Consider the following 12,675-nt stretch of genomic DNA (forward strand, 5'->3'; position numbering starts at 1 on the left):
CCTTTGCAGGAGAAAAACCAAGATCTCCCTGAGGTCGTCCATGAGCTCTACGTCCACTGTTATTTTGTGAGCCGTTTGATGGCCCTTCACGAACCTCCCATTGAAGTCTGCTGGGCCAGGGCTGGTGTCGATGCATTCCCTGATCTGAAATTAGTGTGTCCCATGGATGTATAATTAAGAGTGATGCTTTCAGTTTTTATTGACACAATATGTGTTGTCACTGTACCAATGTCAGTTGTAATATGGTGTTTTAAAGTAGGTTTTAAATCATGTCCAACTCCAATCAGAACAGATTCACTAGGTGACCTATGGGAGATCTGAGTCTCCTTTGTAATTTTACTGATTTATCACGTAATTACAGGGATATGTCACAAACAGAATGTACACCCAACATTTTCCACTGGGTCAGTTTGCTTTAGCCTCTGACAATACGACAATGAGATTTCATTTAAAATAAGAAAATAAACATTCTTGCTTTTACAACTTCTGTAATCTACTTGTGGGTTATTTTAAATCAGTTAAATCATGGGATAAAAAATCCCAAGTTTCTGTAACTAAACCACATTTCGTATGGAAATCTGCCCCTACTGGCAATACCATGGTCACCGAGAGTGTGTTAAATTAAATGAACTACAATAGTCTACCTGGGGGAGTTGGTCCTAGGTGTGAAGGCATATGCATGGACTGCAGAGAGGAATGCTAATAAACCTGCGCCGGCCATTTGATATGGTTACAGACCATACATACAAAAATACAGATACAGAGAACATTTGGCATGAAATAAAATAATATAAATGTAAAATAAAATACATGCAAATCTAATATGTAACCAGATTATGTAAAAGCTGTGTTCGTCTCTGTGAGCTGTAAGGTCTCCTTCTGTATCTTACTATACTGTCAGTTCAAAACACTGCTACCTTCCACCGTACAGAGTTAATGAACTTACAGTGGTAACATCTGACTCCTACTTAAGAGATTTGTATCAAAACATTTATGGGTTGTGATGTTTCCCATGTTTGCCAGGCCCATGTGTCACACTGTATTATTTACACATGATATGATCTGTGCATGTTTTGTAACATACTTCTTTACTTCGGTACTTTTGTTGTGGTTTCCTCCTGTATGCTGCTATGATTTGTTTTTCACCCATAACTGGTGGGTTAATTAAAACAAATTAATGCCAACTTTACTGATAATTGTGGATTGATGGATGTTCGTCTAACCTACCAATCAGAAGTGGACTGGATAATTGCAATGGGAAGGCAGCAGTTGTGGGTGGGGTTTTGTTGTCTTTATTTCCTAATAGAACGGAACCGAAAGAGACCAACCCAACCGAGAGAGGAACATGTCAGGAACGGGGCGCTGCTGGAGTTTTCACTCTCTTCCAGCAGAGGAAGGCCTCCAGCCCCCGTGCAGAAGACTCTCACCTCGTACCCCGGCTTCCTGCCTGCCGCGCTGTTAAGAAGTCCAGTGTAATTTCTCAAGATGGGGTGTACAGCCAGTGGGGAGGAAGTATTACAGGACAGCACCATATTGAGCTTGTTGCCTGCGGACTGCTTGCTTCGGTGGTTGTGGTCAATGCATTGGAGTGCAACAGAGGTTACTGGGACTTGCTGCTGCTTACAACTTGTTGGGGATCTGGAGCAGCTGGTGGTGAGTTGCGGTATTGCCTGCCCTGCAGTATCTGGCTTGTGTACTTTATGATGCAGTGTCAAATGTGTATTTAGTGGTGTTTTAAGTGTAAGTCTGTGCATGTCATCCATGTTGTACAAAAAGGTTGTGAGCCCAAAGTCTCCTGACTGGTTCTTCTGCACACTACCTAACTACCTAACATATCTTACCTTAATTCTTTGTGGTTTTCACTACACTCACATCTTCTGGTCACAGCCCCTTCCAACCCATGACCCATGAACCGTTCAACAGAACTCCCACATGGCTGTTTATGTGGTCAGTAGTCATAGAACTAATCCAGACAAAAACTGTGTTGTGCATAATCATCTGCTGAATGGTGTGTGGCATCATAGTTTCATTCATGATTTAAATTACTGTAATTTACCGATGATTAATCTCATGGTTATTACACGGCAATGCGGCTCCTGTCATCTTTGCATATGTTAACTAGCATGTCAGTATACTTTGCTCTTGGTCAGCAACAGGAGATAACTCCTCCTCCACCTCCTCTAGCCTCGCCTGTACCTCATTGCCGTGATTCCTTTTCTTTTTGAAAAAGCTTCTTATCTTGTATCCACAGCCTTCAAGTCTTGCCTTAGTGAATGAGCTAGCTAGCTACCACCAGATGCTAACAATGACCCTGTAGCTGATGCACTCTTTCTCTTCCTCTCTCTCTCGCTGTACTTGCACAGACGGCAGTGCTAAATGACGATCATTGGACGAGCGCAGCATCCTGGTTGTAACATTTGCCCTTACAAGATCATTTAAGTAGGTGGGAGCAGATTCAGCTGAAGGTGGTGATTCTTCCATGTGGATATTTCAGCGAGACAGTCCGAGATCCGCTCCGAGACAGTGGTGTCGTCAGGAGGGAAAGACAGATACAGTTGAGTATCATCGGCATAGCAGTGATAGGAAAAAACATACGAGTGGATGATATGAGGTGGTGTAAATGGCAAAGAGAAGTGGTCCCATCACCGAGCCTTGGGGCACCCTCGTGGTGAGGCGGTGAGGTACAGACAGCTGACCTTGCCATGACACGTTGAACCAGCGCCCAGTGAAGATTCAAACCAGGAGTGTGACCCGCCAGAAATGGCCATACTTGACAGTATAGACCAGGGGTTTTCAACCGGGGGTCCGCTGCCCCCTGGTGTTCCGCAACGGCATTGCAGGGGGTCCGCGGCATGAGCCCATGTTGATCAGTTCACCATTGACTTTTTTTTTATATAAATATACCTGGGCCCGTCGACATATTTATGTCTGAATAGCCAAGTCGCTTTGCCCAAAATACTGATGTAGACCAGGGGTTTTCAACCGGGGGTCCGCGGCCCCCTGGTGGTTCGCGACGGCATTGCAGGGGGTCCGCGGCATGAGCCCATGTTGATCAGTTCACCATTGACTTTTTTTTATATATAAATATACCTGGGCCCGTCGACATATTTATGTCTGAATAGCCAAGTCGCTTTGCCCAAAATACTGATGTAGACCCATATTCAGCAAAGAAATTACAGTGACAAGTGCTATAGACGGAATATGTGCGCGTGGGGAGGGGGCGTGGCGGTTAGTGATCTACCCTGATAAATTCACATAGATGTAGACCCATATTCAGCTAAGAAATTACACTGACAAGTGTTATAGGCAGAATATGTGTACGGGGGGAGGGGGCGTGGCGGCGGCGGTTACAAACATGAAAAAGAAGGGTACGGGACTGTAAAATGTTTTGGGAATCACTGGCACATCAGTGGGCCGCAAATTACTTTCTAGTCAGAATGGTGGTCCCTGGGACAAAACCAGTTGAAAACCCCTGGTATAAACAGAAGGATGCAGTGGTTGACTGTGTCAAACGCAGCTGATAAGTCAAGCAGGATGACAGCCGAGGATTAAGCTGCTGCTGTAGCTGTTTTTAAGGCCTCGGTCAAAGACAACAGGGCTGTTTCGGTGGAGTGACCGCTTTTTAATCCAGACTGGTTTGGATCGAGGAAATTGTTCCTTGACAGGAACTCTGTGACCTGTTTCGAAGCTGCCCTCTCAATGGTTTTAGATAGGGGCGTGAGAAGTGAGACCGGCTGATAGTTTTCCACCTGAGTGGGATCGAGAGATGGCTTTTTGAGCAGAGGTGTTACCCGAGCCACTTTGAATGAAGAAGGAAATGTTCCAGAATTAAATGAAGCATTATTCACCTATGTGATTGCCGGTAAGACGGTAGGTGATATGGCTTGAAGGATGTTGGATGGGATGGGGTCCAACGGGCATGAAGTTGGACGGCCAACTGTTAGGATTTTGGAGACCTCATTCTCAGTGAGAGGGGTGAAAGAAGGAAACAATGAGCCATTGACGGTTGTGCCCTTAGGGTGAGGAGACAGTTGGTTGAATTGCTTCCCGATGGCTGCCACTTTCTCTGTGAAAAAGGAGGCAAAGGTATCAGCAGTGAGGTTGGTAGCTGGGGGAGGAGGAATAGGGAAGAGCAGAGTTTTGCATGAACATGAACGGACATGAACATGAATAGGCAACAGTGTGAGGACAGATTAGATTATCTGTGTATCTGGGAAAAGGAACAGTATGAGTTAAAGGACGTTACAAGGGAAGTACTGAGTTCTGTCATCACTGCCTTTTTGGTGTCATAAAATAAGGTATTTCTTTTAGCTTTTTTGAGCCAAATTTAAATTTAAATCCCCAATGCACTCTTCCTGGGGTTAAAAAGTTCATGTTCACCTGATTCACCTGTCATTACACCAAGGAACTCAGTTTCAGACAGTTCAGTGTCCGCACAAAATGTTGTTTTAATGTCTGACATTGACAAGTGTGACATTGACAAATTAATGAGAACATTTTTTTGCATTTTGTTTTGCATTTTGCATGTTTTGCATTTAGTTTTGCACAATATAAGGAAGAGAAACTGCATTAACGCCGGTGAGATTCTTTCCGACCAGGAACCTAACCATACCCTGAAATACAGGATCAGGAATGCAGTTAGACAGTTCACATGCACACCTGTCATTAATGTTTGATATTCCTCAGCATTAAGATATAACACTAAAGGTCTTTGTGGACAGAGAGAACTCCCCATAATATCAAAAGAGTTTAGTTGAGTGTTTGGGTGGAGAATACTAAAAAGAATTTAAATGAAGTAAAATACTCAAATAATATGTGATGTCATTAGGACCAGATTCTCCATTAGCAATCTTTGAACCCTGTCGCTAATTTTCACCATTGGGCTTTACAGAACACCAAATCTTACCCTCCTCAAAATCATCCATACCGATGTCATTCATGATAATGGGAGGGGTTTCCTAAGAAGCTGCACACTTAATTGTGTACTGTATGTGGTCATTGGAGTCAATGTATACTTCCTCCACAATAACAGCATTAGGGAATGATTTGGTGGACTCAAAAGAATACTAATGCAATAGCCTTCATCATACTCTTAGCAAACACATGCATGCATGGAAGCGATTTCACAATTTGTGTACAAATAGTATAAGACCTTAGCCTGGATACCAGACCGAATTTAGCCCCGCCCACAACATCTGAAGTCGGGAAGTTATGCCGACCTGAAGCTGGTTTTACCAATCAAATTGCTAGGGCGGGCTTTATACGATGATGGACAGATGATCAACCGTAACGTAATCAACCACGTCACCAACACACGGGTTGAATTCGTTTTCAACAAACATGGCTGCCGCTGGAGAGCTGAAATGTATAGATTCGAGTCCATTTAGACATTGACAGTGCATTCATTTCGAAAGAGGAACAGAGAAACGCGATCAAGGCATTTGTCAATCGAAAAGATGTTTTTGCCTTCCTTCTACGGGATCCGGTAAAAGTATAATTTATCAGCTGGCCCTGGTCACATACTACGTTGCTCTGATTGGTTGTAGGTAACCAATTGAGCAAAGAGGCATTTTTTCTCCTGGTTCGGTTGAAACACGCCCCATAATCACAGCCCAATGGAGCGGTATCAGACTCATATTCTGACTAGAATTATGAGTATGACATCGTCAGGCTAATAAGACCCAGTAGTATACATTTTTTTAAATTCTTGAAAATATGTACATAACACTTACCACATGGTAGCATTGCCATGCATATGTATATAGAAAAAACATTGAAAACAATACTATAGTTATGGTCAATGGCTATGGTTGGGGTTAATGTTAAAATGTGTAATAATAAATATGTTTTATTGTTATATCAAGTGCTTGTGAAATTAGTACATATTTAGATTATTAAACAAACATAGTTACAAAAGTAATAATGTGAAGGTATTATGATCATTTTAAACATGAACATCATCTGTTTTTATTTTATTTATGTGCTTGCTGTATCACAGTAATTTTCATAGAACAGTTTCTTGTTTAGAACATAGAACAATTCTTATCACAACCCCAAGTGCTAAAGGTTCTTAAATCTCTTTTAACACAGACATGCTGTGAGACCCTTTGAGGGATTCAATGAGGAAAGAGATTGCTTTTGTTTCTCTTTAAAGGACCACTTGGCGAAAAAGGCAGGTACATTTTTTTTTTTTACTTTTAGGCCTTAACTTGCCCTAAAGTAAACTCAACTAAAAAGCAGGGGGAAAGTCAGAGAAAACGGTGGAAAACCAAATTAATTAAATGTAAAATGCCGATCTCTCCATTAAACTTCCCACATGTTATTCCCCTGCAACAGGAAAAATAAATCTTTCTCCATTATGCTTGAAAAAGGAAGCATTAGGTCATCTGTTATTATCTGAGTCTTTACGAAATGTCATGTACTTTATTCACGGTCTACTGGTCCTACATTATTATAAGTAACTCTGTAAGTAAATAGGACACTGCCACCTTGCGTACATTCAAAAGTGTAGGCTACTCTTGAAAATGTCTGTAGGCCTGCTAAATTTATATACCCTAGTAGCTCTACGTATTCACATAAGGTGCTTTTACTTCAACAGATCGTGGATTTAACATCACACGTGAATAAATATGTCTAACCTCCTGTCGCGAAACTAAATATCTTTCTGTTCGAACTCCTCGAAGTTATTTAACAGCAGATGGCAGCACAAGAAAAATCTCTCTGGCGGGACCCCCTGTTTCCATACAGAGAAGAAGACGTGGACTGCGCGCGCGCATTGAATTGTCATAGCCAGAGAATTTGTACACTGCAGCTTTTTGGGTCTGAAGTAAACGTTAGTGAGCAATTATGGAAATTACGCGTTGTGACACACATGGTAAGATCAACTATGTCGCGGCTGTGTTATCCGCCCGGCATTTATGTAGGCCTATCATTAGATGGAGTTAGTTTGCTAATTAACCAAAGCTGGCTATGTAGTTATCAAACCTACCTACTCTGCTAAATGCTTTCTGCCTTTTCTTTGCGTTGGAATTCTGTCATTGATGCAGATGTGGTTTTGCATTTCTAATCATAGCAGTGCCTTTTTCGCTGGTAATTGTATTCTAGGAAGTTGGTAACTTGGCTAGTTAGTGGTAAAAAAGGGCTAGTTTTTCAAACAGTTATTTCTTAGCTGGGTAATCCCTTACAGATATCGGTAGTAACTTTATCTATTCTGACGACTAGGTTAGTCAGTTGAAGTTTTACTCCCTGTACAGGCTCTTTTAGGCCTAATAAAAAAACCGTCAATACAAAGTACGTCCTCACTCAACACGCTGCCTAAACGCCCTACATGTTATGTTCACGTTCCCAAGGAACAACTTGCCTCCTGAAAACAACCGGTTGTGAGAGATGGCCCAAACCAGGGGAAATCTTTCTACGTGTGCGCAGCTCGCCAGGGTACACCTTGCGGTTTCACCCATCCTGCAGAGTAAGTTAATGTTTTTAATGATTTGCCCCTTTTCAGTAATGCCATCTGTACAATATGTAATGGGTTGTAAAACTCTATAAAAACTACATGAAAGTCACTCACCTGCTTCTAAACTGGACGACGACAATGGTGATGATACTGATACTCCTTTTCCTCCCAGCTTCCTCCCTCTCACTGTTTGCACCATGAAGACTCTGTAGTTGAACTCCAAGCTCTGATAAGTCTGTCGACACCATCCCCAGCGCTACAGTGTGTAGTGGTCGTGTGCGCGCACACATGGGTTTGTGCTTTGTTTGTGAGTTTGTTGTCATGATCTGTTATTCATTTATATTTTTTATTTAAAATTACATATTTCAGTGTTTGCACCTTCTATGTGTTTGTGTGATGCAATGTCTCTCTCCCTCGATACGACCCTCTTTGATCCCAGGCTGTACTTTCGTTGTGTGCTGGGTAAGAAGGAGGGGCAGAAGTGGTGTGGGAGTGTTCCCTGGGATTCTGTAAGTATTACGTTTTCCTCAACATTTCAGGTTATTTTGTTTTATTTATTTTGCTTAGCTCTGTGCTAAAATGCTCTGTCAGTGTCCCATCCTTGTCCTGTATTTGGACTGAATGGTGTCTCTAGGGGCAGCTTTTGTCCCCATTTGACAAAGCATTGGTTTCCTCCTAATTTGGGGTTTTCTGTGTGAAGCTGATAAATGAAGGCAATTAAAACCTATTGTAAAGAGATAATACACATTTAGCATCTTTTCAAAATTAACTCGTGCATCATGTTGCTCTCTCTGTGGTAGGCCTACAAAACTATTATGAAATAATCATAGAAGTAGTTATAATGGTAGTAGAAGTAGTAGATACTGTATTTTTCCCCGTGACAGAACGACCCAGAGAAAAGAAGCCCTCTGATGGACAAACACCTGCAGCCCTCCAGCCTCCCCCCTGTGAGGAACCCCTTCAAAGCCCCCAGCAAAACAGACGATAGCTCCGAGTGGAAGAGGCTGCACGAGACGGAGAGAAAAGAGGGGGACGGAAAGAGCCAAGAGCAGGAGAACGGAGTCGGTGAGAAGAAGAAAGATGGAGAACGCCACGGCAACAGGGGAGAAGGGGATGGAGGTGGAACAGAGGAATCCGGAGGGGTGGTGGAGAAGGAGAGGCCTAGCAGCGCAGAGTCCTGGAGGGGGAGAGCACTGCCTGCAGGGATGAAGATAAAGAAGAGAGTGTCTGGAGAGAAGGAAGAGAAAAAGAGGAATGGCAGCACCAGAACCACAGAAGAAGAAGCAGAAGCAGGACGTCAGGAGAGAAGTGAAACAGACCCCTCTAAAAGCAAAAGCTCTTCAGAAGGGAAGGAGTCTGGCAGAGCACTCAGTCCCAGCCCCAAATCTGATTATGAGCAGACCACAGAAGATCCGTCGCCTGGCGTAGTGTCACCTCTCCAATCTGGCACACGCAAAGACGGAGATAAGAAACGGCATTCTGGGAAATCTCGTGCCAGCGACTCAGACGGTAAAACCAGGACACGCGTCGCCTCTGACCCGACTGCGGAAGCACCTAGACGTCATGACTCAGCCAGCGGCAGAAGCAGCAGCAGCAGCAGCTCTGGAGTAGAAAAGACTCAGAAGACCCAGAAGACTCAGAAGACCCAGAAGCCCTCCAGCGTGAGACCAGACAGCCCACCCTCATTCGCTGCTTTAGCAGACCAGTGCAAGCCACGCTCAGGGGAAGCACCGACCAATCAACACCCCCAGGCATCTCCACGGGACCAGCCTCAGAGGAGGAGCCCAATACAGCTGAGCGATGATGATGATGATGATGATGATGATGATGGTCGTCGTCAGGCAGAAAGTGGTGGTGGTGGTGATGATGATGATGATGATGACGACGACGATTGCCAGGTGGTTTCAGTGCAGCCCGGCCCGAAGAGAAGCCCCCCTGCCCCAACCGCCCGTGCAGAAGACTCTCACTTCGTTCTTCCTGCCTGCCTCCCAGCTGAAGGGGCAGGAGAAGGACCCCCGGGCCCTGCATAGCCAGCTCACAGCCCAGCTCAAGCAGAAGAAGGTACAGCTGTGGAGGGGGTTGTTTGACGGGGTGGGGGTCAGAGAGGAAGCTGCTGTTTGGGGAGTGATGTGTGTGGGGGGATGTCTTCCATGGATTTTGGCTTAACTGTATAGGGTAGAAGGCATAGTGAAAATTGTGGGGAGTTTCCCGTAGGTCTCAAGTGCAATTGTGGGGGTTGAAAAATAGTGGTCATCACCCTAGGGATAATACATTATGGGAAGATCTGTGGATTATAGTTTTAACGACAGCACTATTCCGTTTCCCTCTTTTTTTATATTCATTGTGTTGTCGCTCTCCCTCTTCCTCTTCCTCTTCCTCTCCCTCTATCACGCACACACGCACACGCACACGCACACACACACGCACACGCACACACACACGCACACACACACACACACACACACACACACACACACACACACACTCACTCCAATTGTTTTGCCCTGTCAGGCCACCCTGTCCGTGGTGAACGTGTCGGCTCTTCCTGATAAGGGGGAGCGGTTGAGGAGTCAGGTGAAGGATCTGGAGGACGCTCTGGACTCTCTGAGTCTCACCCCTCTCACAGAGCCTGGTGAGGAGGCATCCACCCGGCACCAACATGCCCATCTCAGTGATGACACTCTCTCCTAAGAATTACATTTCACACGATTTTTTCTTGTTTATTTATGTTCCTTTAATTGTTCCTAATTTTTAATACATGTATGTTTTATTTATTGCATTTATCATCTCTCATCAACCTATAAGGAAGTGCAAGGATGTACTGTGTGTGACGTAAAACTTTTCCAGAGTAAACTATACTTATCCTAATAATCCTTTTTTTTGTAAATATTTAGTATTAAGAGAACATGGTAATTTCATTTAACATTAATTTTAATATATACGTATACGACTATATTTGTTTTTATATGATCAAATATTGTTTATAATTCAGTCATTTAACATATCACATAATGACAGAAATGAAACATGAACAGACATGAAAAGATTTGATATATTGTATACACCAATGCTGTTTTTCCTGAGGTAAGAGCTGTGCGTATATGTGTGTCTTTGAATCTCATCCTCGTTTCCACCTCGTCTGTGTTTCAGAGTCACTGGATGAGGTTAAGGAGGAGCAGAAGCCATCTCCTGTGCCCAGCCAGTCCAACCCCTTCGGCCGCCCCGGTGGAGTCATCCTGCTGCCCGACGCCCCGGCCCTATCCCCCCACGAGGCCACCGGCGCCCTGGGCCTCTCGCCCAGCCAGGGCTACTCACAGATGTTTCGAGGTATGGGTTCACCAGCTCTCACGAGCTCAGCCGTGGCCTCTTTCTCTTTCTCCCTCTCTCTTGCACTTACTCACTCACTGACTCGTGCTCTCTCGTGAATGTGCTCTCTATCTCACACTTTTTCATACGCACGCTCAGTCTGTCCGTTGTCTTGGTGATGTTGTTTCTCATATTCTCTGTATCTAATATCTGTCCAGGTGCTTGCCCCCCCCTCTCTTCCTCCCTCTCTCTCTCTGTCTCATTCTCCTTTCTGTTTCCCTCTTTCGCCTTTTAACATCCACTTTTCTATTTTTTTCATTCTACCTCTCTCTCTGCTCAGCCAGTTAAATTCTCAAACACAATTCAAATTCAGCACAACTTATCCTCTGAGCTGGAGGCTCACAGCATTCACCCCCTTTGTTCCCCCTTCTCTTGTCAGCGGACCCCCAGAGCCACACCTTCTACGGGGGCAAGATGACCGAGGGCCGGCTGGTGGCCATCCGTAACGCCACCACCGACACCATCAACCACCTGCACAAGTCACTGGAGACCTGCCCAGGCCCAGACACAGAGACCAAAGATCCCAAAGGCATCAAGGTTGGACAGCACACCGTACACCCACACACACAGATGCAAGCACACGCTTGCATGCACACACACACACACACAGAGACCATGAATTGTGAGGTGTCAGGCGTGTACATTTTCCCAACACATACATACATCTTCCACACAAATACAGTCATTAATGCAGTTTTTTTTTTTTTATATATATACATTTGAATGTAGATTTACTTAAACCTTTGGCATAGTTTCGATTGACAGGGTTTTCTGTTTACATCAACCCCCAGTGTGTGTTTCTATGTTAGGTTCCCATATGCACTACCCAGCTCTGGCATGTGCTACTGCAGATAAACATAAACAGTCACTTGGTTCTGGTTCATGGTTGTGGTTCTCTTGTGTTCAGGTGCAGCTGCTTCCTCATCAGAGGCGGGCCCTCGCCTGGCTGCTGTGGAGAGAGGACCAGAAGCCATGCGGTGGAATTCTGGGTAATATTTACATTTACATGGGGGTGTTGTGTGCCAACAGACATATTTTACTGCTCCAGCCACAAGGTCGAAACCTTTGGTTGTAGTATTTGATATTTTCAATCTGGTCTGCCGTGACTTTTCACATGATTGCTTTCACACTTGCTTCTATAAATCATCTTCTATAACTGTGTTTTCCAGCGGATGACATGGGCTTGGGAAAGACGCTCACGATGATCGCCCTAATACTGGCTCAGAAGAAGCCAAAGGACGAGAAGGACCCAAAACTTGAAGGATGGATCTCCAAACATGGTAATAAAACCCACATTCTCTCAAGCTAAATATGTCTCCATGTATGCCATCATCATCAGTTGCTGTCCGCTCAGACTCGTCTGTGGTGGCGTCCCAGGGCACTCTGATCATCTGCCCCGCCTCGCTGGTGCACCACTGGAAGAAGGAGGTGGAGAGGCACATCAAGAACGGCCGCCTCAGCGTCTACCTCTACCACGGGCCCAACCGCCAGAGAAACGCAGAACAGTGAGACACACACACACACACACACACACACACCAGCAAGAAAATATCCTAGCCGAAACCCTGACATACACCACAATCCCAACTGCCAGAGGAATGCCAAACAGTATGAGAGTACACACACACACACACACACACATATTTGGCTTTTATAAAAAATGAACCAGTATTAGATTCTAATATAGACAAAATGATTATAAGTGGAAAGTGTATCATAAGTTGAAGTTTAATTTCTAATTGGGCTTCGTATCCCCCTCTAGACTGGCAGACTATGATGTGGTGGTGACCACCTACAGTCTGGTCTCCAAGGAGATCCCTGTGCAGAAAGAGGAGGCGGAGAGGCCAAGCCAGGAC

General features: G+C 44.5%; 2 protein-coding genes across 2 annotated transcripts in view; both read left to right on the top strand.

Moving 5' to 3' along the window:
- The window catches only part of LOC122133336 (RNA polymerase-associated protein CTR9-like), a 30,041-nt gene extending 20,791 nt beyond the window's left edge, over positions 1-9,250 (top strand). The window contains exons 4-6 of the mRNA XM_042709323.1: positions 7,893-7,962; positions 8,338-9,114; positions 9,155-9,250. Of these exons, the coding sequence (XP_042565257.1) occupies positions 8,365-9,114; positions 9,155-9,250 (846 nt within the window). The 5' untranslated portion in view covers positions 7,893-7,962; positions 8,338-8,364. The remainder of the gene's footprint in view (positions 1-7,892; positions 7,963-8,337; positions 9,115-9,154) is intronic.
- Positions 9,049-12,675, top strand: part of ttf2 (transcription termination factor, RNA polymerase II) — a 10,158-nt gene continuing 6,531 nt past the window's right edge. Inside the window, exons 1-8 of the mRNA XM_031582802.2 lie at positions 9,049-9,514; positions 9,965-10,085; positions 10,604-10,780; positions 11,199-11,356; positions 11,727-11,808; positions 11,989-12,099; positions 12,174-12,324; positions 12,582-12,675. The exon at positions 12,582-12,675 is cut by the window's right edge and continues 12 nt beyond it. Coding sequence (XP_031438662.2) covers positions 9,254-9,514; positions 9,965-10,085; positions 10,604-10,780; positions 11,199-11,356; positions 11,727-11,808; positions 11,989-12,099; positions 12,174-12,324; positions 12,582-12,675 — 1,155 coding nt within the window. The 5' untranslated portion in view covers positions 9,049-9,253. The remainder of the gene's footprint in view (positions 9,515-9,964; positions 10,086-10,603; positions 10,781-11,198; positions 11,357-11,726; positions 11,809-11,988; positions 12,100-12,173; positions 12,325-12,581) is intronic.

Source organism: Clupea harengus, chromosome 2 (assembly GCF_900700415.2).
Source record: "Clupea harengus chromosome 2, Ch_v2.0.2, whole genome shotgun sequence".
Lineage (NCBI taxonomy): Eukaryota > Metazoa > Chordata > Actinopteri > Clupeiformes > Clupeidae > Clupea > Clupea harengus.